Raw genomic sequence first — 26880 nt, 5'->3', positions numbered from 1 at the left:
TCAATGGGAAACCGGTCGGCGAGCACCCGCTGGTATGCAGATTACTAAAGGGAGTAAAATTTTCCAAACCTCCTCTACCGAAGTACAGTAATTTGTGGGATGTTAATGTTGTTCTAAAATATTTGAACTCTTTACCAGACAACTCAATCTTATCACTAAAAATGTTATCTGCCAAACTTACAATGTTATTATGTTTAATCTCTATTAAACGTCTTTCGGATGTCAAAGCATTGGACGTCTCCAACCGCCAATTCACTCCTTCGGGGGTGTTGTTCTCGGTTGTTCGACGTACCAAGACCAACTTATCGTCAGTTTTCTATCCTTATTTCCCTCAACATCCGAAGTTATGTGTAGGCCAATGTCTCAAAGTTTATGAGCAAAGAACTGCAGAGTTGAGAACATCCTCTTACCAACTTCTTATTTCTTTTAGGAAACCTCATAACCCGGTTTCATCAACCACTCTAGCGCGTTGGGTTAGATTGATCATGTCTTTAGCGGGCATAGATACTTCCAGATTTGGAGCTCATTCTGCCAGAGGGGCTATGGCTTCCAAGGCCTTCTGGGCAGGTTCCCGTTTGGAGGATATTCTCAAGTCTGCAGACTGGTCCAATGATAATACCTTTTGAGTTTTTTATTGCAAACCTGTTGATAGTGTTTCGTTAAATGTAATTAATATGCTTTAAACTCGCATAATAGGAGCCTCCGGGCTTGACATAAAATGTAGATTTTCCTAGTTTATGACGGAAAGTCTTAATTTTATTAAAGACACAGAGGCGAGTATTATCCCACCTCTGGATTAACTTTGGTTTTGTCTCCCTCCCTTTTTTCCAGCGCCAGTTTCAGCTACGCAGCCAGCATCCTAATTGGACCTCCTCGCATCATGTGGAGCTCCCACTCACTTCAAGCCTGGAATCGTATCCCTCGGATTTAATGAATCATCCCTTCCTTCACAGGATACTTGACTTTTGTTCTGACGTTTTTGCTTTCCTCATAGCATTGTTTATCCTTTGTTCTCTATTCCCATTATTTTTCAATGATTGACTATTCGCAAGAAAAGAGGGCTGCTTGCAGTCAGTTGACATCACTATGGTATGGGGTCGTTCCTATTGGTTGTCATATTCTCATACTACTTTTTCAATCCCATTGGCTGTCTGTTTTAGCCTCATGGGATTTGTAGTTCTTCTTGACTGCTGCTGTATAAATAAAGCAAGAGAAGAAACGCATAATACTCGCCTCCGTGTCTTTAATAAAATTAAGACTTTCCGTCATAAACTAGGAAAATCTACATTAGCATGCTTTAAGGAAGCCTTGGGCTTCTCAGTGAATTACACGAAATCCAGCGGCCTGGGGGTGTCCATTTCTGGCACCCACATACACACTGTACTCTCGAATAAAGGTTTCTTGTGCACCCAATCTACCATCACATATTTGGGAGTGTATATTTTCAACTCGCTTACAACACTATCAGCATAACGTACCATCCCTCCTTGACACTTTATATAAGGACCTATACTACTGGGGTAGGCTGGAAGCCTCCTGGCTAGGCAGGATGACTGCTGTGAAAATGAGTTTCTTAACATTACTTTTCTGTCTGGCACAGTCACCATCGCTTAAATGCCTACAGCGATTATGGGTGGTAAAGCTACAGCGATTTTGAACAGATCCACAAGAACCCTCCACCACAAACTTCTCCACCCTCAAAACCTCCACTCGCAACCACCACCAACTCATACGCACCACCAAAAGAGCACACTACAAGGAACGCATAGACAACAACTCCCAAAACAGCAAAGAACTCTTTACCGTCATCAAAGAGCTCTCCAAACCCAAAGCCAGCAACCTAGACCCCACACACACACAGACCCTCTGCAACTCCCTCTCAAACCACTTCCACTGCAAAATCTTGGACATACACAACAGCTTCATACCACACACACCCACCACACACCCCCCCCACCCGTCCAACACAGACCCCCCTCCCATCCCCCCCCCCAGCCTACTTACCACCTGGGCCCCAACCACCGACGAAGAAACAGAAAAAACAATGAATTCCATCCACTCTGGATCACCCTTCGACCCCTACCTCCATCGGATCTACAACAAAGCCAGCCCAACCACTGCCCCCATACTTCGAGACATAATCATCAGCTCATTCAACACCACCACCTTCCCAGACCCCTGGAAGCACGCAGAAGTCACTGCACTGCTAAAAAAAACAAAGCTGACCCAGACAACCTCTCTAACTACCGCCCCATCTCCCTCCTCCCTTTCCCCACCAAGGTCGCTCAAAAACTAGTGAACGACCATCTCCCAATCTGGGTTCCGCAAGAACCATAGCACGGAAACCGCCCTCATCGCATACACTGACAACATGAGAACCAAAGACGACAGGGGCGAGACCGTTGCACTCATTCTCCTGGACCTCTCCACAGCCTTGACACTGTCTGCCACCAAACACTCCGTACTCGCCTCCACAAATATGGGATTCGACACAAAGCCCTAGGCTGGATCTCCTCCTTCCTCACCGATAGAACCCAAAAAGTCCGCCTCCCACCCTTCCAATCCACTGTCACTGAAATCATCTGCGGAGTCCCCCAAGGATCCTCCCTCAGCCCCACACTCTTCAACATCTACATGATCCCACTAGCCAACATCCTCCAACTACACGGTATCACCATCCTCTCCTACGCAGACGACACCCAACTCATCTTCTCCCTCACCCACAACCCCACTACTGCCAAAACCAACCTCCACGCTGCACTCCTTGACACCTCCGCCTGGATGACAGCTAACCACCTCAAGTCCAACAAAACCGAGATCATAATTTTCGGCCCCCACAAATCCATATGGGACACCTCCTGGTGGCCCACCGCCCTAGGCCCTGCACCCACCCCCGCAAACCACGCACGCAACCTTGGCATCATCCTCGACCCCTCCCTCTCTATGACACAAAAAATCAATGCCGTCACCTCCTCCTGTTTCAACACACTGCACATGCTGAAAAAAACCTTCAAATGGATTCCCACAGAGACCAGAAAGACCGTCACTCACGCACTAATCAGCAGCAGGCTAGACTACGGCAACGCCCTCTACGCCGGCACGACACTCAAACTCAAGCGCAAACTCCAGAGAATCCAGAACACAGCCGCACGCCTCATCATGGACCTCCCCCGCCAAGAACACAGCTCACCACACCTCAAATCCCTTCTCTGGCTCCCCATAGACAAAAGGATCACCTTCAAAATCCTCATCCACGCACACAAATCCCTCCACAACACCGGCCCATCCTACCTCAACGAGAGAATAAACTTCCACACCCCCACAGCCACCTCCGATCAGCCAACCTCGCACTCGCCACAGTCCCCTGCATCCAACACACCACCACAGGAGGCAGATCCTTCTCATATCTCGCCCCTAAGGCCTGGAACTCCCTCCCCACCAACCTCCGCAAGACCCAAGACCTCCTGCTCTTCAAAAAAACCCTCAAGACATGGCTATTCGAACAGTGATCACCCCCCCCACCAGCACCTTGAGACCCTCACGGGTGAGTTGCGCGCTATACAAATTTTTTTGATTGAGTGATTGCTGGCTTTCGTCTGGAGGGAACAAACCCTTAGGGTTCAGAGGTCCACACTGTATATATCCATGGTAGATGGAGGTTTGGGGTTTGCAAATATTTGATCCTATTTCATGGCGGCACAGCTTCGCCTGGCTTTGTGTAGAAGCTTTAGCATAATCCATCTCTAATAGGTGCATGTCAAACACTTCCCCCCCCAATCCCACTTTCTGGTGTACTATGACTTCCGCAGAGGGCGCAGCCTTCTACACACCACCCATTCAAGGTCACTCATACCCTGCTAGAATACTGGCAACAAATAACTCAGGAAAAAAGGCCTTTCCATCTTTCCCATCACCAATGACTCCTAATCCCCAGAAGCCTGATTTTCCGCTGGGAATGGTTGACCTAGGTTTTGCTCAGTGGAATGGGGGGACTACCCCCACACTGGGTAACCTGTATTCTGATGGAGAACTATGCCTCCGAGAGGAGATACAGACATTATGGGGTTTATAAAGGGAAGACACGTATTGGTTAGCGCAGTTATTACACTCGGCAGGTATGAGGGATGTTAAGGATAAGGGCAGCCGAGACAAAACTGTTTTAGAACAATTATTTGCTGATAAAGTCATTCGTAAGGGAAGTAGTTTCCAAACTGTGCGCCGCGGTACCCAGATGCTCCGCCAGATCCAGCCATGAGTGCCACGGTCGCAGTTTTGCTGAGCACTCCATTATGAAGACCTCTGCAGTGCAGGCGTGGTGTGCTGCATCTGGCTTCCACTAGGTGGTGCACTTGCTGTCTCTTAGTGACACAACGGTGAACAGGATGCAATAAACCAGGCAAACTTCCAATCTGTTAAACTAGTAGTTCCCAAACTCTGCGCTGCAGCACCCCGGTGCGCCACAAACACAGCCAGGGGTGCCACGTTGCAGTTTTGCTGAGCACTCCATTGTGAAAGCCTCTGCAGTACAGGCCGGGTGCGCTGCATCTGTCTCCCACTAGGTGGCGCACTTGCTGCCTCTTAGTAACACACCGGTGAACAGAATGCAATAAAGCAGACAATCTTCCATTCTGCTAAACCCATTTTGATTTAAGGAGTGAGTTGGGGTGACTAAAGAGAATAGAGAAAGATCACTCTTTGGAGGGCAATATATACCTGAAAAAGAAAGGGACCCCACGGAAGCATGTAGAGGCATTTTAATTGTCAGTAGAATTAATGAGTGAAAAGGGAATGGCAGCCGCCAAAAGGCGGAGAGTTATATGCTAATATAATAGAAGTGCAAATGAAAACAAGACTTTTTAAGTCATAAAAGAACCTGAGAAACTTGACAAGTTCTGTTTCTGTTCTGTGTCTGCAGACAGATACCAAGTTCAAACGGAGCTTCTGATTCGACAGTTACCCAGTGTAGTAGCGCTGTCTGAGCTCGTCGAGCACGGCTAGGAGCGCTGAGTGATTAACACGTGAAAATACATACATTTTTACTTCAAACGACTTCCAAATTCGGATCCGGGGCCACTGACGCGACATAAAGTATTCTCTTCTAAAATAGCGGACATCTTTGTGTAGAGTTGCCACTTTCCACAATGACTGCATAAACCCTATTTCGGTTGCTAGATTCATTTTGTTAGATGTAGCCGCCTGCAAGCTTTTAAACCTGAAAAGGGCACTAATACTGTGCCCATTAGAGTATAATCAATTGCAAAATGGGCATGAAATAATTACTGCTGTTTCTTGTGCAACTGAAAGATACCATTCCCAGATGTCCGTCATACATAAAACTTGTACTGAAGAGGCAACAAACCATTGCAAGACAATCGCACAGAAGAATACAGAAGATTTTTGAGGTAGATGTTGGTGAAATACCGGGGTTGCACTTAGACTATTGTTTCTAAGAATGAAAGAAGGTGAGTTAAAGTACGGTATGTGGTGATTGAGGCAAAAGTGAAGATGAGAGCTTACAGTTCAGTGAATACGCACATGCTGAATAGTAGTGCTTATTGAGGAAATGTAACAGGGAGCGGGTTGATGTGAGTGGGTATAAAAAGGGACAAGCAAGGCATAAGAAGACTAGGGAAAGTGAAACCAGCGGACGTGTTCATGAAATGGTCGTGGACCGTGAAAGCAGTAGTTCCCGAACTGTGCGTCACAGCACCGTTGTGCCCCTGGTTGGTTTTGGCTGGATGTGTTCAGCTCCATACTGAACATGCAAGAACAGTGACCAAATGCAGTCACTGCATGGCCCAAAGACGCACAAATATTGCAAAAAGAGAGAGTAGGCATATCCTTGCATTGCACGCACAGTTCTCCATACCCTAATCCCAATTATTTTCAGATATTAAAATGAAAATACTACTGAGGCCAGGCTTACATCCCCCCGCCATAAGAAAGTAATGTAATAGTGGGCAACAGCCAATTGGTCAAGGGAGCCACGAGTCAAAAATGTTTGGGAACCACTACGTAAGGGCATAACAGTACTACAGAGGGTAGCCTCAAACTTAGGCACTAGTCCAACACACAGCTAAAGTTTGACATTCAGAGCTGACATAGGTTACGAAATTCCGTTGGATACTTGGGAGCATATATGGGGCCAAGCAGCAAAATCCTCCTTAAGCTCTTCACATAAACAGAATGCTTACAAGCTACCTACCAGATGGTATCTTTCACTGACATGCCTATGCACAATGTTTGAGGGCCCAGACACATGTTTGAATTGAATTGAGGAGGCGGGGACCTTCTCCCACATGTGGTGGTCTTCTGGTCATATACAAGAGTAGTGTACAACTATACTAGCCCACATCCACACCATCTTGGGTGTTAACCCCGTATGGACCCCTTAATTTTCCTCCTTGATTATCCAGGCCTGAATAGCATTTTGTCCCTTAACTACACCAGCCAGAAAGCTAATTATGAATTTTCTAACAGCAGCATGTCTCGCTCTTGCCACATTCTAGAAAAAGCTGATTACCTCACCTTTATGTATGGTGGGCTATATTATGGAATAGTTATGCCTCGGAGAAACTCACAGTACTGGTATTTGTCTGAATGGACAAGTTCGCAAACATCTGGCTTCCCTTTCAGCTATACATGAAGTGGGATCGCACTATGATGGCGACCCCCACCTTGGTACCTAACCTGATATGCAGGGCAGACCTACATGTTATGACATCACCACACCAAGCCTCCTCAGACCACAACCCCCCATTTGAATTTTAGTCCCAGGCTGATTGTCATTGGCTGAAGATGGGGTGGCTGGGCTTTGGCTTTATGCTCCTTCTTTTTTTCTATTGTATGGAATATTGGTACCAACTGGCATTGTGTATTGATGTCTATTGTACTCTACTCATACCATAATGAATGTAACTGTGAAAACTTTAAATGAAGATGTTAAAGAAACAATCTACTCTTTGCCACTGCAGTAAATGCCAGTACACTCTACACCACTGAAATCTACTATGCAACATTCTACTCTATGGCACTGAACTGTACTCAACTCTACTCTGCCTCAATGCACTCTATGCCAATGCATTCTATACTACTTTACTCAAAACCAATGTACTCTATGCCACTGGACTCTAAGCTAGTCTACTCTGCACCACTATACTTTGCAGCACTTCACTCTAAACCACTCTACTCCCCTCTACTCTATGATACTACACTCTACGATACTCCACTCTGAAGCTCTACTCCATTAAACTCTACTCCACTCTATGACAATCTACTCCACTTTATGCCACTCCACTCTTCAACACTCTACTCAACCTCATGTCACTCTTTAACACTACTCCACTTTACAACGCTCTATACAACTCCTTCCATGCCACTTTACTCTACTCTATTCTACAACACACTACTTCACTCTACTCAACTCCACTACTCCATTCTACTCCACTCCACTTCACTCTATACCACTCCACTCTATGACACTATGCCACTTCACTCTGCTCTATGTCACTCGATTCTACAACATTCTACTCCACTCTCCTACACTACTCCCTCTATGCCACTCCACTCTACGACAACCCACTCTGCTCTGTGCCACTCTATGCAACACCATCTACACCACTCCACTCTGCTCTACACCTCTCCTCACCACTCTATGCCACACTACTCTATGACACTCTACTCCACTCTGACACTCTACTCGACTCTACTCCACTCTACGCCCTTCCTCTGTACAATACTCTGATTCCTCTACAACACTCCACAAAACTTTACAACACTCCACTCCTCTCCATGACACCCAGCTCTACTCTTCTCCGCTCCATGTCAGTCCATAACACTCCACTCTACTCCACTGTACAACACTCCACTCTATATCACTGTCCTTTACCCCACCCTCACTACCCCACTAACTTTTAGGCATGTTGAACAGCAGCTATGCTGGTGTACAACATGGCTAAAACATATTGGCAAAGGCAATGGCTCTTACATAGGTGAGGCCTATTGGCTTTGCCAATGCTTGTTTGCCATGCCACCCAACCAACACTTACTTACCATTACTTACAAAAACAACTAGCTACTTTCTCTTGCCAAATCCGTTCCAATCAATCTATCCCTGCCTAAACTTTACTAAACACACAAGAAATCAGGAGCACAACTAATGCACAAGAATAAAAAAATGTACTAACCTACTGACTACTAATCTTGGTTTCCAGAGTAGCATGCTACTCACCAAAAAAAGTGCTTTAGTGCCTCGTTATGGGTAGTAAGTGTTATGTAAATACACTCACAAGTACCAGTGGAGCTGGCCTGGTGCTAAACCTAAACAGACACAGAAGAGAAAATGGTTGTGTTTTCTATTAAGATTGAGACAAATAGAATTCCAGTAGTTAGGGGCCAGATAGGAGGAAGCCCAATCACCACGTCTGGAAAGCCAAATCCTGATTATCTTCAAGACATAAGAGGATTTGGAGCAGTGATGGTGAATAGAAACACATGAACTCTGTCTCAACGGTATTAGGGACCTAGATTGCAGATTCCATGCCCCTCCCTCTTGAAGCCTTCCCATGCTTCTTCCGGTTAACAAAGAAGCTGTGGAAAGCGCCAGCGGCACTAACAGCGGTCCTAGGCTTTCAAAACCGACCTTCAATGGCTCCAGCCCACTCGGAAATGCCAGATGGAATAAAAGGCCTGTCTGGACCTGCTTCAGGACCACGACTGGTGGGCTAACACTTCACTTCGCTAATGCTTTTTTGTTTTCTTTCCATTCTTTATTCTTTGTATTTTTTCTAGACATACTTGTGCTTTAAAACTATGTATTCAGTTTACAGTTTTCAAAGTCAATAGTATCTCTTTTTTGTGCCAATAAGAATCATAAATTACACTGATGTGCATTACAATGTAAAGGGGTACTTCTTCTAAGTACATCTGCTTGCTATGAAGCACCTGTACTGTTTTATCAATATTTCTGCTTTTCTGCGGTGGTATTAATTTTTTTCAAAGTTCAGGTGTAAGAATTTAATTTTGTTATTCTCGTTTTTATTTTTGTGGCATAATCGTGCAAATTATTTGTCAACATTTGTTTTTTTTTATAGAAGCTCGTAAAAGGAGAATATATGTACATATCAGAGAGTTTGTAGTTCTTGACCAATGCTGATATATTCATCAAACGAAATTCCAATGAATTGATTGGCTTTGCTACAGTTATATATCATTTAGAGAAGGTGAGAGCCTTATGCCACTCTACCTGTTGTAATATCACAAAAACACTCCCATATGCGCGGTATAACGTGGTTCAAAATTGAATGTGGTTTGGCTTATACACCCAAACAAACTCAAGCCTGCATCTCTACTTGTACTTTTGTGTTTTACAATAACATTCTGTGTGCGCATGGCAATGGTTCTCTTTTTTGTGGTTAATACTTGGGTTTCCTCTGTTTCTAAGCATCTTGATTTGGGTTGGATTTTGGGTTGATTAGTCAATTAGACACTGGTATGAAAAGTGATTTCGTATTCAGACAAGTCGGAAAAGCATGATTAGATTCTAGGGTGCAAAATGGTAACCATCCCATCCACTCTACTTGATGTTCCGTGTCCCATTTTGATAGAAGTGTCCCTAATGGGAGAACCAGCAGCATCTCTGCCATTGGTGGAAATGCCATAGGACGGGCCTCCTAATTTAGAGTGGTCCGTGTAGCATCTTCCCCAGCCTGGTACCATCTGAATGACTAGGCCACACATGGAGCTATTAATCACTCGTCTTTATTGCTCTCTGAGTATCTGTGAGCTCCAACATTCTAAAGCAAACTCTCATACATTCTATTGTAGTGATTTTGTCATACACAAAGTCCTTGGGATGCCAGAAAGGTTCCATTCTAAATCATGCAAGACACTACAGGCCGCAGGATGCCACTTGTGCCGGAGTTCGTGTGGCGAGGGACAGCCAGCAAAATCATAGTGATACAGCACTTAACCCTATTAAAAAGTTTTCCATGTCAGGAGCTTTATGTGTATGGGTCATGGAACAGGAGGCCCACTTTGGGAATCTATTTTGATTATCCATATTCCCCTAGAGTAGCTAGCTCCTGTCCTGCTTGTGGAGTCTCTGTCAAAAATCACTTTGCTGCACTTGTGGACTTCTGCAAATTTGATAACCTGGCTGCTGTTAGTATGGCAAATTAAGCCATTAATTCTTAAATTAGCATCTCTGTCTTCTGCTTCCCTGCACCATATTTAATACGGGCTTCCCAACTTAACAAAATTTGTGTGGACATGAGCAAATCAGGTTGTCATATTTTATTATTTTACACAGAAATTTAAAAAAAGCTCAGATTGCAGTTGGGATACACATAGAAAACATTTCAGAAAAAGCATGTTAGGAATATAACTGGCTTAAAAACCATTAACGAGTTGTCTTTCCAACAACAGGGATAGGTGCGTGGTCACTGTCTGACATTAGCATACGAACAGCCAGCCACCAGTGGAGGTTTCAAACAACTGTTGGCATTCTCTGCAACACTGTGCCTATACCCATCCAGTCCTGGTTAGTAGAGAATACTTGTAATTACAGCACAGATATTGCTTGGTTAACTTCAAGGACGGAGGAAAAGCTAGACAGAGATGCCTTACTGTATTATACTGTAGACCAGATTTTGTCCTAAGCTTTAACTGTTAGGGTAAAAGAGACTGACTCAGACTTTAGATTTGTATTAGCTTTTCAGTATTTTCCATTACACCATTGTAGCCCACTGCAGCATTGTATTCTGCTCAATGAAACCTGCTCCTCCATATAGGGGTCGGTAAAGGAAAGGACCCATAACAAGAAGGCGGACTTTGTTGGCTAATTTAGCTCACTGTGAGGGACTGTAGGGAAGTTACTTAATTCTACAATGTGAAGTTAGAATGTTCCAAAATTTAGGGAAAAAAATCTCAGGAGATAAACTGGGTGTAAATCATTCCCATTTCTCATGTCCACATCAACAACAGGCATTTACTGACAGTGGGAGCCATGGAAAGAGCAAGGATTACTCGAACACAGGCCCTGCCTCACCCTCGGCCAAAGGTCTGTGCTCCAGCTATATGCCAGGACAGACAGAGAAGAAAGGGTTGTGAAGGGCTCCAATCCTGCAACTCCTTCTTCAAGTGCATGTGAGTGACAGTAGGAGACAAGAGGCCACGGATATCTTCACCACTACCACCGCCTATGCACATTTCACTTCCCTGAAAGGCGATGCAGAGCCTGTAGGTTGCAGCTTTGGAATGTTGATAGTAGCAGTCCCATGCTAGAATTTATAGCAGACTGCAACTCCATTATTTTGAAAGGAGCTTCCAGCATTCCACTGCAATAAACAGCCTGGATCTGTTGAGTACACCAGTTGTTAAAAGCCATCTACAAGAGATAGGGTATTCAAGTAACTTCAGAATCATGTTACTGCTAGGGAGGGCTCAGAGGCAGATATTGTCTCACCATTTGCACTTACTCATTTATCTATCACCCATGAGTGCATGTGGAAACTGGGTCTACTCACACGTAACCCCTTTGGAAAAGCCGCAATAGCTCTTACCCTTCTAAAGTCCCCATAATGAGATGGGGCCTGTAGAATTTTAAGAGCTATAGTGACGTTTGCAAAGTGTTTACGTGGGTTATTGACGTATACAACGTTAAGCATTCCATATGGGGGAGCACAACTCCTGAACAAAATCACCTTGCCCTTTTGTCCTTTTCCAAAGCACGCGCAGGACACCGATTCCCCACTAGGATGTATACTTTCACCTAGACGGAAATCGATGCGAAGACTCCTTTTCATGAAGCACCTTGACACCCCACTTTTGTAAACGTGTTACAGTAGCTGCACAGTTTATTGTGAAAGGTTTAGATCAAGGGTCGCCAACATTTTCTGTAATCCAAGCTACTTATATTAATTGAAAATCCTCCAGAGCTACTAATATTATTAGCAATCTAATAGTTACCAGATCAGGCTAGGTTACTTTAGTGTCCACCATATGCAAAGACTACTAGCAGTGATCACTTTAGCGCGTCAAGAACGGTTGCCAGCAGGAAGAAAAAACATCTTTGGCAATGCGGAATGCCTCTCCATGGGAATAACATTACAGACATAGCTGCAATGTCCATGGAATCAGGTTAATAACAATTGGGATAAGCCTCCCCTACACTACTTGATGTTTCACCCAAATATCAGCTTTAAATATATTTTGGATATTCAAACATGTTTCTCCAAACACAAGTTTATGAGTTCTGAAAATACACACATTTTCGTTTCAAATACATGCTTTTAAATTTTGGTATACATAAATCAATTCAGCCAAGCAAAAGTGTCTGATTTAGGTGAGCTACTTACAGGTAGCTGGAGAGCTACCGGTAGCTCACAAGCTACTCATTGAAGAAGCCTGGTTTAGATCCTCAATGCCCTTCAACTGCATCCAATCAAGACTCATAATTTTGACCTACATTATATAAACCTAAATTAGAAGTAATAATCATAGTGCTTTGTTAACGTGTTATATTCTCTTTTAAGACTACAAACCTGCCTTCCACTACTTCATAATCTTAATGTGACTTGTACTTCCTTTTGAAAATGTTCTTTTTATAAAGCTATATGTTGTGAGTTTTGGTATTAATGTATTTACTGCATGAATCATTGAACTTACTACATTTAGTAAACACTATCTTCTACTTGTTTTTTAGATACTGACCCCTGCACAAATTAAATCGATATGTCATGCTATCATAGAATCTGGGAAACAGTATTCAAAGAAAAAGAGGAAGCCATTTCCTCTCATGTACTCTTACTACGGAACAGAATATCTTGGTGAGTAGAAATCCAGCATATGAAACATAAGCTATGACTGACTCCTTTTCAAAGAGATCCACCTTAAGCACCGGCAAACACTGGATTTTTTAAGTGGGGACTTCTTATATCAAAGGAATGTTGCTGAATGACTAAATGTTAACTGTGAAAATAGAAAACACAGGACCTAACCCTTAAGCCCAAATACGGAGCCAGGATAATAAGCAAGAAACAATCAACGGTTCTGTGGGACTCTTTTTGGTATGAACTTGATATAGCACTCTTTTTCCACATTTCAACCAGATTGCAGAATTCATTTTCAAAGAAGGTGTTACTTACCATACAGAAAAAGAATGGTGCAGACGGCACAGTGCTCAAGTGCAGTGGTGTGCGGAATTAACAATGTTATATATTATTATATATATATTCAAAATAAATACAAAAGGAATGTCCCATAAATTTTATATACCACAGCAGTACAAATTACTGCCCTCAATATGTAGACATATCAGACAATCCCTACTCACAATTTCGACATAATATGTACCGTATTTATCGGCGTATAACACGCACCGGCGTATAACACGCACCTCATAAACTTAAATTTCGGAATGTACTATGGGTCCTTAACATTATATCGGCGTATAACACGCACACATCATTTGCCCCTTATTTTCAGGGAGAAAAAGTGCGTGTTATATGCCGATAAATACGGTAGTTTAGGTGGGTCTCCAGTTCTAAAGAGTGCCGTCTTGCACAACACCGCAATGCAGTATTCATTATTCTAAGGCAGTGTGGTCACAAGTAGTTGGCCACTACCAATGCTCGATTAACATGGGCTGTATGCAGATGCATGGCTGCTTAAGTTTTTGTAGGGATTGTTTGGAATTTGTTCCCCCCAGTTCTTTCAGCAACATTAGTTGGGATCCAGTGGTTGTTTTTGATTCAGTTGGTGTACTACTAAATTAATCTAAATGGACCTGTTACTGTCCAAGAAAACATCACCAAAACACTTATCTGAGCAACAACTCCTCCTAGTTATTGTATGTACATATCCTGCTTCTCCAATTATTGTGAGTCGTGTTTTAAGGTATTGTTTGATGTACAATACCATTTTACCAGCAAATTGTTTTTTTTCATGACAATAGATGTCGATTTCAGATTTTGTATGTAGTTATAGGCACGGGCGGCTCCTCCATAAGGGCAGCGAAATATTGTCCTCCCCCGCCAGCTGCGGCACCTGCAAAGACCTTCCAAAGAAAAGGACTATAAACTATGCTTATTATCCTTTTCTTTGAAAGGGGTGGGGCTACAGGGGTGACGTGCACTGAGGGGGAGTGCACAGCAATCCCCCTCACTGCGCATGTATGTTTGGCCGGCCGTCTCGGGCCGGCCAAACATACATGTGCAGTAGGCTCTCTCAAGCCCGGCAACACAGTTGCCGGTCTTGAGAGAGCCTCCGCAGGCTCCCAGTCTGCCTGGGAGCACCCTGGCTGGACTCTCCCAGCCAATCCTGACACTGCTTTGAGCAGCGTCAGGATTGGCCAAAGGGCAGGCTGGGAGCCTGCACCTGCAGCATCTGGACGAAGGCGAGAAGAGGAGTGGCTTGACACTGGAGCAGAGGTAAGCTTTTTGAAAAAAAAATATTTTATTGTTAGTTCCTCCCTCCCCCACAACCGCCCCCATATCCCCTCCCCCCCCCCCGAAAGCCGCCCCAGGAGTCCCCATAAGTTGCAACTGGTTATATGGTGAATCTCCATGATTAAAATTTTACAACAAGGTATTTATGTGTTATTACACAGGCTCACAGGTTGGAGAAATCTTTGTGTAAGAATGAAATTGAAACATAATAGCTAATAATCCTGAAGTCACTATAGTCAATAATACTATTCCTTGAGATTGGCCACTCTTATTCATTTGTTGTGTGTGGTTTCATCATTCTTCTTGGCTCTGTGGCTTCTAAAAAGTGACTTAAAAGTTTTATATTAAAATAGTTCTAGCAAATAAAAAAAAATACTTCTGTAAATGAAATTGTTCTTCCTAATTGTAGGTGCGGCTCATGGCCTTTCATCCATCCTGCAAATGCTACTCTCCTACCAAGAGTACCTCCAGCCAGCAGACCGAGAGCTGGCGTGGCAGAGTGTGGACTTCTTAGTTAACCAGGAGCAGAACTGCAACTGGCCTCCCGAACTGGGCGAAATGATTGAGAGAGAGAATGAGCTTGTGCACTGGTGTCATGGGGCCCCAGGTAAAATCACTTTTGTGTGCTTCCTCTTTGGAGTCTTAGAATGGGTCAAAAGATGAGAGTGTGGAAGAGCGAGAGACAGAGACCAAAACCACATTATCTTATCTTGACCAATCAACAAGGCAAGTTCTGCTTTAACATGCTCAAATTAAAGAACAAATGCCCATTATAAGTGCTAATTTTCCTCCCATATTCAGAGTACAGTGAACTATGGACCTATATTTGTATCTCGTTCCTACCACCAAAACGCCTTTGTTGATGAATAAGTCATTAAGATATAGAAATAGTTAGCACCGCTCTATGCTCCCTCAGCCTTTCCAAGATTGGGACTAGATGCACACCAGGTGCTATTTCAGAAAGTGCCCTAAAGGTGTTGCAGCATTTGGGTCTGCCTTTTGTGCCCAGAGGCACTGTGGGATTAATTAAGGGGTTGCAGAAGCTCACGCAGCCCCTTCTACAGTATGGATCTCACAAGAGCACGTTCTACACTTAAGCAATGTCAAGACACATTCCCTCCCTGCATTGAAAGACAGACCAGCTATTTCAAACCTTGGGTCCACCTTTCAACGCTGTTCCTTCCCAAGTACATACACAAATGTGGCACAAGCACATTTTGTATGTATGTGATATGGTACTCTGCCCACTACACCATTTTACATAAGTCTCCAATTATGACTCAGGGCCTCATTAAAATCTGAAGGTGAATCTTACTGTTAATGCTGCTTACTTAGCATTTTTTGGGCTCCAGCAACAGATCCCAAGAAAGCAAAAAAGTAATGTCTCAAACATGCACTATTTTTGGGGTGCGTTAGAGGCGTTTCAATGTTTTTCTACCTGGGCTGCATGAGGGAGTCTTGGGAAGTGAAACGCCCTAAATAGGGTATGGTCACTTTCATTGTGACCTGTTGACCAGTGGCAGGTATACCATCAGGTGAAGGTTTTTTGCCACACAAGCAGGCAGACGCTTTGTTTGAAGAAACCAGCGGTTCCCTTCTCTGAATGGGACTAGAAACCCACAAGCTTAGTGGGCTGGAACACTATTAATATATGGAGGGGCTACCTCTACATCAAATTCTAAGTGACACCACAGTTACAAGTGAGAAAGCTTAAGATACGACAGTGGGACACAATGGATATTTCAAAATCATTTTATGCCTCATAGTAAAGTGTCTTCTACTTCATGGTGCTTGGTAGCAGCTGGAAGCCAAATTTTAGAAGAAAAAACAACCGCTTATATTGGAAACATTATGGGCATCATTACGAGGCTGGCGGTCACAAGATCGCCAGCCTTGCGGTCCCAGTTGGACCGCCGCGGCTATTGCAGTCCGACCATCACATTACAAGTTTGACTGTCGGACCACAAACCGCTTGCCATCTCCGCCACGATCCATGATCCCGACAGGGTGACGGCATCCTTGGTTTAATCAGCCAGGGCAGCGCTGAAATCAGCACCGCCCTGCTGATTACAACCTTGTTCTCCACCAGCCTTTCCGTGGTGGTTTTCCCATCATGAAAAGGCTGGTGGAGAATGTAAGGAAATGCCTCCTTGGCATGGTTACCCCCTGACTTTTTGCCTTTGCTGATGCTAAGTTTTGATTTGAAAGTGTGCTGAGGCCTGCTAACCAGGCCCCAGCACCAGTGTTCTTTCCCTAACCTGTACTTTTGTTTCCACAATTGGCACACCCTGGCATCCAGGTAAGTCCCTTGTAACTGGTACCCCTGGTACCAAGGGCCCTGATGCCAGGGAAGGTCTCTAAGGGCTGCAGCATATCGTATGCCACCCTGGGGTCCCCTCACTCAGCACAGACACACTGCTTGCCAGCTTGTGTGTGCTAGTGGGGATAAAAAGACTAAGTCGACATGGCACTCCCCTCAGAGTGCCATGCCAACCTCACACTGCCTATGAAGTATAGATAAGTCACCCCTCTAGCAGGCCTTACAGCCCTAAGGCAGGGCGCACTATACCATAGATGAGGGCATAAGTGCATGTGCACTATGCCCCTACAGTGTCTAAGCAAAACCTTAGACATTGTAAGTGCAGGGTAGCCATAAGAGTATATGGTCTTGGAGTCTGTCAAAAACGAACTCCACAGCACCATGATGGCTACACTGAAAACTGGGAAGTTTGGTGTCAAACTTCTCAGCACAATAAATGCACACTGATGCCAGGGTACATTTTATTGTAACATACACCCCAGAGGGCACCTTAGAGGTGCCCCCTGAAACCTTAACCGACTACCCGTGTAGTCTGACTGGTTTTAGCAGCCTGCCACACTCCAGACATGTTGCTGGCCACATGGGGAGAGTGCCTTTGTCACTCTGTGGCTAGTAACAAAGCCTGTACTGGGTGGAGGTGCTTCACACCTCCCCCTGCAGGAACTGTAACACCTGGCGGTGAGCCTCAAAGGCTCACCCCCTTTGTTACAGCACCCCAGGGCACTCCAGCTAGTGGAGTTGCCCGCCCCCTCCGGCCACGGCCCCACTTTTGGCAGTAAGGCCGGAGGAGATAATGAGAAAAACAAGGAGGAGTCACTGCCCAGTCAGGACAGACCCTAAGGTGTCCTGAGCTGAGGTGACTCTGACTTTTAGAAATCCTCCATCTTGCAGATGGAGGATTCCCCCAATAGGGATAGGAATGTGCCCCCCTCCCCTTGGGAGGAGGCACAAAGAGGGTGTACCCACCCTCAGGGCTAGTAGCCATTGGCTACTAACCCCCCAGACCTAAACACACCCTTAAATTTAGTATTTAAGGGTTCCCCAGAACCTAGGAACTCAGATTCCTGCAACCTAAGAAGAAGAGGACTGCTAAGCTGAAAAACCCTGCAGAGAAGACGGAGACACCAACTGCTTTGGCCCCAGCTCTACCGGCCTGTCTCCCCCCTTCTAAAGACACTGCTCCAGCGACGCTCTCCCCAGGGACCAGCAACCTCTGAAGCCTCAGATGACTGCCCTGCATCTAGAAGGACCAAGAACTCCCGAGGACAGCGGCTCTGTTCACCCAAGACTGCGACTTTGCTACAAAGAAGTAACTTTGAAACAACTTGCGTTTCCCGCCGGAAGCGTGAGACTCGACACTCTGCACCCGACGCCCCCGGCTCGACTTGTGGAGAACAATCACTTCAGGGAGGACTCCCCGGCGACTGCGAGACCGTGAGTAGCCAGAGTTGACCCCCCTGAGCCCCCACAGCGACGCCTGCAGAGGGAATTCCGAGGCTCCCCCTGACCGCGACTGCCTGCTTCTAAGAACCCAACGCCTGGTAGGGACACTGCACCCGCAGCCCCCAGGACTTGAAGGATCCGACCTCCAGTGCAGGAGCGACCCCCAGGTGGCCCTCTCCCTTGCCCAGGTGGTGGCTACCCCGAGGAGCCCCCCCTTGCCTGCCTGCATCGCTGAAGAGACCCCTTGGTCTCCCATTGCTTTCTATTACAAACCCGACGCTTGTTTGCACACTGCACCCGGCCGCCCCGTGCCGCTGAGGGTGTACTTTCTGTGTGGACTTGTGTCCCCCCCGGTGCCCTACAAAACCCCCCTGGTCTGCCCTCCGAAGACGCGGGTACTTACCTGCTGGCAGACTGGAACCGGGGCACCCCCTTCTCCATTGAAGCCTGTGCGTTTTGGGCACCACTTTGACCTCTGCACCTGACCGGCCCTGAGCTGCTGGTGTAATAACTTAAAAGATATTTTTCTATACAAAAACCTATTGGCCTGGAATTGTCTTTGAGTGTGTGTTCCTCATTTATTGCCTGTGTGTGTACAACAAATGCTTAACACTACTCCTTTGATAAGCCTACTGCTCGACCACATTACCACAAAATAGAGCATTAGAATGATCTCTTTTTGCCACTATCTTACCTCTAAGGGGAACCCTTGGACTCTGTGCATGCTATTTCTTACTTTGAAATAGTACATACTGAGCCAACTTCCTACATTGGTGGATCAGCGGTGGGGTACAAGACTTTGCATTTGCTGGACTACTCAGCCAATACCTGATCACACAACTAAATTCCAACAATTGTCATTAGAAACTGATTTTTGAAATTTGAGTTATTTTCTAAATTTTTAAAAGTCCTGCTAGGGCCTTGTGTTAGTCCCTGTTAGCATTTCTTTTAGAGTTTAAAAGTTTTGTGAAAGTTTGAATTAAAGTCTAGAGATAGTTTTAGATTCTTAAAAAGTATTCCAACTTTTAGAAACATGGGGGGTCATTCCAACCCTGGCGGTCAATGACCGCCGGGTTGGAGGACCGCGGGAGCAACGCCGACAGGCCGGCGGTGCTCCCAAGGGCATTCCGACCGCGGCGGTAAAGCCGCGGTCGGACCGGCAACACTGGCGGTCTCCCGCCAGTGTACCGCCACCCTTTGGAATCCTCCAAGGCGGCGCAGCTATCTGCGCCGCCGAGGGGATTCCGACCCCCCCTGCCGCCATCCAGTTCCCGGCGGTCCGCCCGCCGGGAACCGGATGGCGGTAGGGGGGGTCGCGGGGCCCCTGGGGGCCCCTGCAGTGCCCATGCCACTGGCATGGGCACTGCAGGGGCCCCCGTAAGAGGGCCCCTACAAGTATTTCACTGTCTGCTTGGCAGACAGTTTAATACGCGACGGGTGCAACAGCACCCGTCGCACCTTCCCACTCCGCTGGCTCGATTACGAGCCGGCATCCTCGTGGGAAGGGAGTTTTTCCCTGGGCTGGCGGGCGGTCTTTTGGCAACCGCCCGCCAGCCCAGGGAAAAACTTAGAATACCCTCCGCGGTCTTTCGACCGCGGAGCGGTATTTCGGAGGGGGGAACTCTGGCGGGCGGCCTCCGCCGCCCGTCAGGGTCAGAATGACCCCCATAATGTCTAATGCAGAAGAGAATGTGTTGGAACTCGACCTCACACCTTACCTCCATCTTAAAATGAGGGAGCTAAGGTCTCTCTGCAAAATAAAGAAAATACCAGTTGGCATAAGCCCTTCCAAAGTACCACTCCAGGAGCTGCTGGCAGGGTTTGAAAAAGCCAACCCCTCTGAGGATGACCTCCCAGAGGATGAAGTTAGTGACTTGGAGGAGAATTCCCCCCCTCCAGTCCTAATTAGGGAGATCAGGGCCCCTCAAGCCCTGACTCCAACTGTGATAGTCAGAGATGCTGCTTCCCTCACAGGAGGGTCCAACACCTCTATAATCACTGAGGATAGCCTCAGTGAAGATGACCTCCTGCTAGCCAGGATGGTCAAAAGATTGGCTTTAGAGAGACAGCTCCTAGCCATAGAAAGGGAAAGACAAGAGATGGGTTTTGGTCCCATCCATGGTGGCAGCAACATAAATAGGGTCAGAGATTCTCCTGACATGTTGAAAATCCCAAAAGGGATTTTAACTAAATATGAAGAGGGTGATGACATCACCAAATGGTTCACAGCTTTTGGGAGGGCTTGTGCAACCAGAAAAGTAAACAGATCTCACTGGGGTGCTCTCCTTTGGGAAATGTTCACTGGAAAGTGTAGGGATAGACTCCTCATACTCTCTGGAAAAGATGCAGAATCCTATGACCTCATGAAGGCTACCCTGATTGAGGGCTTTGGATTCTCCACTGAGGAGTATAGAATTAGGTTCAGGGGGGCTCAAAAATCCTCGAGCCAGACCTGGGCTGATTTTGTGGACTACTCAGTGAAAACACTGGATGGTTGGATTCAAGGCAGCGGTGTAAATGATTATGATGGGCTGTACAATTTATTTGTGAAAGAACACCTATTAAGTAATTGTTCAAATGATAAACTGCATCAGCATCTGGTAGACCTAGGACCAATTTCTCCCCAAGAATTGGGAAAGAAGGCGGACCATTGGGTCAAGACTAGGGTGACCAAGACTTCCACAGGGGGTGACCAAAAGAAAGGGGTCACAAAGCCTCCCCAGGGGAAGAGTGTTGAGACATCCAAAGGTAAAAATAGTAAAGAGTCTTCTACAGGCCCCCAAAAACCTGCACAGGAGGGTGGGCCCAGAGCCTCTTCACAAAACAATTTTGGGTACAAGGGTAAAAACTTTGATCCCAAAAAGGCCTGGTGTCGTAGCTGTAATCAGCCTGGACACCAAACTGGAGACAAGGCCTGTCCCAAGAAAAGTACCACTTCTAACTCCACTCCAGCTAACACTGGAATGGCTAGTCTCCAAGTGGGATCAACAGTGTGCCCAGAGCAAATCAGGTGTCACACTGAAGCTACATTAATCTCTGAGGGTGGGGTGGATTTAGCCACACTGGCTGCCTGGCCTCCCAACATGCAAAAATACAGGCAGCAGCTCTTAATTAATGGGACAAGTGTAGAAGGCCTGAGGGATACAGGTGCCAGTGTCACCATGGTGACAGAGAAACTGGTTTCCCCTGGTCAATACCTGGCTGGACAAACTTATCCAGTCACCAACGCTGACAATCAGACTAAAGTACATCCCATGGCTATGGTAACTTTAGAGTGGGGAGGGGTCAATGGCCTGAAACAGGTAGTGGTCTCCTCAAATATCCCAGTAGACTATTTGCTTGGAAATTACCTGGAGTCCTCAGCATGGGCTAAGGTAGAATTGAAAACCCATGCAGCCATGCTGGGTATCCCTGAACTGGTGTGTGTCAAGATAAGGGCACAGTGCAAGGCTCAGGGTGAAAAAGTAGAGTTGGAGCTTGGAAAAAGGGCCCAGCCTACCAAGAGGAAAGGAAAGACAACTGGGAAACCAGCTGCAACACAACAACAAAAAGAGAACCTCTCTTCCCAGTAAGAAGTTCTGCCCTCTGAGGGAACTGAGCCTCTGGAGTTAGAACCTTATCAGGTTGAGCTCTTAGGCCCAGGGGGACCCTCAAGGGAGCAGTTGTGTAAGGGGCAAGAAACCTGTCCCTCTCTTGAAGGCCTTAGGCAGCAAGCTGCTGAAGAGTCCAATGGCAAGAAAACTGGAACACATAGGGTCTATTGGGAAGATGGACTCCTTTACACTGAGGCAAGAGATCCCAAACCTGGTGCCACTAGGAGAGTGGTAGTGCCTCAGGAGTTTAGGGAGATCATATTGACCTTAGCCCATGATATTCCTCTTGCTGGGCATTTGGGACAAACCAAGACATAGGAGAGACTAGTCAACCACTTCTATTGGCCCAACATGTCCCAGAAGGTCAAGGAGTTTTGTGTCTCCTGTACCACCTGTCAAGCCAGTGGTAAGACAGGTGGACACCCAAAGGCCCCCCTCATTCCACTTCCAGTGGTGGCGGTCCCCTTTGAAAGAGTTGGTGTGGACATAGTGGGTCCACTTGAACCCCCACAGCCTCAGGGAACATGTACATACTAGTAGTAGTGGATCATGCTACTAGATACCCTGAAGCAATTCCCCTTAGGTCGACTACTGCCCCTGCAGTAGCCAAGGCCCTCATTGGTATTTTTACCAGAGTGGGGTTTCCTAAGGAGGTGGTGTCTGACAGAGTTACCAACTTCATGTCAGCATACCTGAAACACATGTGGAATGAGTGTGGAGTGACTTACAAATTCACTACACCATACCATCCACAAACTAATGGCCTTGTTGAGAGATTCAACAAGACATTAAAAGGCATGATCATGGGGCTCCCTGAACAACTCAAAAGGAGATGGGATGTCCTCTTGCCATGTCTGCTTTTCGCTTACAGAGAGGTGCCTCAGAAGGAAGTAGGGTTCTCACCCTTTGAACTTCTGTTTGGCCACCCTGTAAGGGGACCACTAGCTCTTGTGAAAGAAGGCTGGGAGAGACCTCTTCATGAGCCTAAGCAAGATATAGTGGACTATGTACTTGGCCTACGTTCAAGGATGGCAGAGTACATGGAAAAGGCAAGCACAAACCTTGAGGCCAGCCAACAGCTCCAGAAGTTTTGGTATGACCAAAAGGCTGCAATGGTTGAATTTCAACCAGGGCAGAAAGTCTGGGTTTTGGAGCCTGTGGCTCCCAGGGCACTTCAGGACAGATGGAGTGGCCCTTACCCAGTGCTAGAAAAGAAGAGTCAGGTCACCTACCTGGTGGACCTAGGCACTAGCAGGACCCCAAGAGGGTGATCCATGTGAACCGCCTTAAGCTCTTCCATGACAGGGCTGATGTGAATCTGTTAATGGTAACAGATGAGGACCAGGAAGCTGAGAGTGAACCTCTCCCTGATCTCCTCTCCACAGACCCTAAAGATGGCTCAGTTGATGGAGTGATCTATTCAGAAACCCTCTCTGGCCAACAGCAATCTGACTGCAGGAAGGTCCTACAACAGTTTGCTGAGCTCTTTTCCCTAACCCCTGGTCAGACACACCTGTGTACCCATGATGTGGACACAGGAGACAGCATGCCTGTCAAAAACAAAATAATCAGACAGTCTGACCAAGTTAAGGAAAGCATCAAAGTGGAAGTCCACAAGATGCTGGAATTGGGAGTCACTGAGCACTCTGACAGCCCCTGGGCTAGCCCAGTGGTCTTAGTCCCCAAACCTCACACCAAAGATGGAAAGAGAGAGATGAGGTTTTGTGTGGACTACAGAGGACTTAATTCTGTCACCAAAACAGATGCCCATCCCATTCCAAGGGCAGATGAACTCATAGACAAACTAGGTGCTGCCAAATACTTGAGTACCTTTGACTTGACAGCAGGGTACTGGAAAATCAGAATGGCACCAGGAGCAAAAGAAAAGACAGCATTCTCCACACCTGATGGGCATTATCAGTTTACTGTTATGCCCTTTGGTTTAAAGAATGCCCCTGCCACCTTCCAAAGGTTGGTGAATCAAGTCCTTGCTGGCATGGAATCCTTTAGTGCAGCTTATCTTGACGATATTGCTGTCTTTAGCTCCAGCTGGCAGGATCACCTGGTCCACCTGAAGAAGGTTTTGAAGGCCCTGCAATCAGCAGGCCTCTCTATCAAGGCATCCAAATGCCAGATAGGGCAGGGAACTGTGGTTTACTTGGGTCACCTTGTAGGTGGAGGCCAAGTTCAGCCACTCCAGCCTAAGATCCAGACTATTCTGGACTGGGCAGCTCCAAAAACCCAGACTCAAGTCAGGGCATTCCTTGGCTTGACTGGGTATTACAGGAGGTTTGTGAAGGGATATGGATCCATAGTGACAGCCCTCACAGAACTCACCTCCAAGAAAATGCCCAAGAAAGTAAACTGGACTGTAGAATGCCAACAGGCCTTTGACACCCTGAAACAAGCAATGTGCACAGCACCAGTTCTAAAAGCTCCAGATTACTCCAAGCAGTTCATTGTGCAGACAGATGCCTCTGAACATGGGATAGGGGCAGTTTTGTCCCAAACAAATGAGGATGGCCTTGACCAGCCTGTTGCTTTCATTAGCAGGAGGTTACTCCCCAGGGAGCAGCGTTGGAGTGCCATTGAGAGGGAGGCCTTTGCTGTGGTTTGGTCCCTGAAGAAGCTGAGACCATACCTCTTTGGTACTCACTTTGTAGTTCAAACTGACCACAGACCTCTCAGATGGCTAATGCAAATGAAAGGTGAAAATCCAAAACTGTTGAGGTGGTCCATCTCCCTACAGGGAATGGACTTTATAGTGGAACACAGACCTGGGACTGCCCATGCCAATGCAGATGGCCTTTCCAGGTTCTTCCACTTAGAAAATGAAGACTCTCTTGGGAAAGGTTAGTCTCATCCTCTTTCGTTGGGGGGGGGGGTTGTGTAAGGAAATGCCTCCTTGGCATGGTTACCCCCTGACGTTTTGCCTTTGCTGATGCTAAGTTTTGATTTGAAAGTGTGCTGAGGCCTGCTAACCAGGCCCCAGCACCAGTGTTCTTTCCCTAACCTGTACTTTTGTTTCCACAATTGGCACACCCTGGCATCCAGGTAAGTCCCTTGTAACTGGTACCCCTGGTACCAAGGGCCCTGATGCCAGGGAAGGTCTCTAAGGGCTGCAGCATATCTTATGCCACCCTGGGGTCCCCTCACTCAGCACAGACACACTGCTTGCCAGCTTGTGTGTGCTAGTGGGGATAAAAAGACTAAGTCGACATGGCACTCCCCTCAGGGTGCCATGTCAACCTCACACCTATGATGTATAGATAAGTCACCCCTCTAGCAGGCCTTACAGCCCTAAGGCAGGGTGCACTATACCATAGGTGATGGCATAAGTGCATGAGCACTATGCCCCTACAGTGTCTAAGCAAAACCTTAGATATTGTAAGTGCAGGGTAGCCATAAGAGTATATGGTCTGGGAGTCTGTCAAAAACGAACTCCACAGCACCATGATGGCTACACTGAAAACTGGGAAGTTTGGTGTCAAACTTCTCAGCACAATAAATGCACACTGATGCCAGGGTACATTTTATTGTAACATACACCCCAGAGGGCACCTTAGAGGTGCCCCCTGAAACCTTAACCGACTACCCGTGTAGGCTGACTGGTTTTAGCAGCCTGCCACACTCCAGACATGTTGCTGGCCACATGGGGAGAGTGCCTTTGTCACTCTGTGGCTAGTAACAAAGCCTGTACTGGGTGGAGGTGCTTCACACCTCCCCCTGCAGGAACTGTAACACCTGGCGGTGAGCCTCAAAGGCTCACCCCCTTTGTTACAGCACCCCAGGGCACTCCAGCTAGTGGAGTTGCCCGCCCCCTCCGGCCACGGCCCCACTTTTGGCGGCAAGGCCGGAGGAGATAATGAGAAAAACAAGGAGGAGTCACTGGCCAGTCAGGAAGCCCCTAAGGTGTCCTGAGCTGAGGTGACTCTGACTTTTAGAAATCCTCCATCTTGCAGATGGAGGATTCCCCCAATAGGGATAGGAATGTGCCCCCCCCCCTTGGGAGGAGGCACAAAGAGGGTGTACCCACCCTCAGGGCTAGTAGCCATTGGCTACTAACCCCCCAGACCTAAACACACCCTTAAATTTAGTATTTAAGGGCTCCCCAGAACCTAGGAACTCAGATTCCTGCAACCTAAGAAGAAGAGGACTGCTAAGCTGAAAAACCCTGCAGAGAAGACGGAGACACCAACTGCTTTGGCCCCAGCTCTACCGGCCTGTCTCCCCCCTTCTAAAGACACTGCTCCAGTGACACTCTCCCCAGGGACCAGCGACCTTTAAAGCCTCAGAGGACTGCCCTGCATCTAGAAGGACCAAGAACTCCTGAGGACAGCGGCTCTGTTCACCCAAGACTGCGACTTTGCTACAAAGAAGCAACTTTGAAACAACTTGCGTTTCCCGCCGGAAGCGTGAGACTCGACACTCTGCACCCGACGCCCCCGGCTCGACTTATGGAGAACAATCACTTCAGGGAGGACTCCCCGGCGACTGCGAGACCGTGAGTAGCCAGAGTTAACCCCCCTGACCCCCCACAGCGACGCCTGCAAAGGGAATCCCGAGGCTCCCCCTGACCGCGACTGCCTGCTTCTAAGAACCCAACGCCTGGTAGGGACACTGCACCCGCAGCCCCCAGGACTTGAAGGATCCGACCTCCACTGCAGGAGCGACCCCCAGGTGGCCCTCTCCCTTGCCCAGGTGGTGGCTACCCCGAGGAGCCCCCCCCTTGCCTGCCTGCATCGCTGAAGAGACCCCTTGGTCTCCCATTGCTTTCTATTACAAACCCAATGCTTGTTTGCACACTGCACCCGGCCGCCCCGTGCCGCTGAGGGTGTACTTTCTGTGTGGACTTGTGTCCCCCCCGGTGCCCTACAAAACCCCCCTGGTCTGCCCTCCGAAGACGCAGGTACTTACCTGCTGGCAGACTGGAACCGGGGCACCCCCTTCTCCATTGGAGCCTATGCGTTTTGGGCACCACTTTGACCACTGCACCTGACCGGCCCTGAGCTGCTGGTGTAGTAACTTTGGGGTTGCTCTGAACCCCCAACGGTGGGCTACCTTGGACCCAAACTTG

General features: G+C 47.1%; 1 protein-coding gene across 2 annotated transcripts in view; it reads left to right on the top strand.

The window, feature by feature from the left end:
- LANCL3 (LanC like family member 3) overlaps nt 1–26880 on the top strand; it is a 396607-nt gene that overhangs the window by 44150 nt on the left and 325577 nt on the right. For both annotated transcript variants that reach the window (XM_069204602.1, XM_069204605.1), the window contains exons 2-3: nt 12704–12827; nt 14857–15054. In XM_069204602.1, the coding sequence (XP_069060703.1) occupies nt 12704–12827; nt 14857–15054 (322 nt within the window). The remainder of the gene's footprint in view (nt 1–12703; nt 12828–14856; nt 15055–26880) is intronic.

Source organism: Pleurodeles waltl, chromosome 8 (genome assembly GCF_031143425.1).
Source record: "Pleurodeles waltl isolate 20211129_DDA chromosome 8, aPleWal1.hap1.20221129, whole genome shotgun sequence".
Lineage (NCBI taxonomy): Eukaryota > Metazoa > Chordata > Amphibia > Caudata > Salamandridae > Pleurodeles > Pleurodeles waltl.
This window is presented reverse-complemented; position numbering and strand designations above follow the sequence as displayed.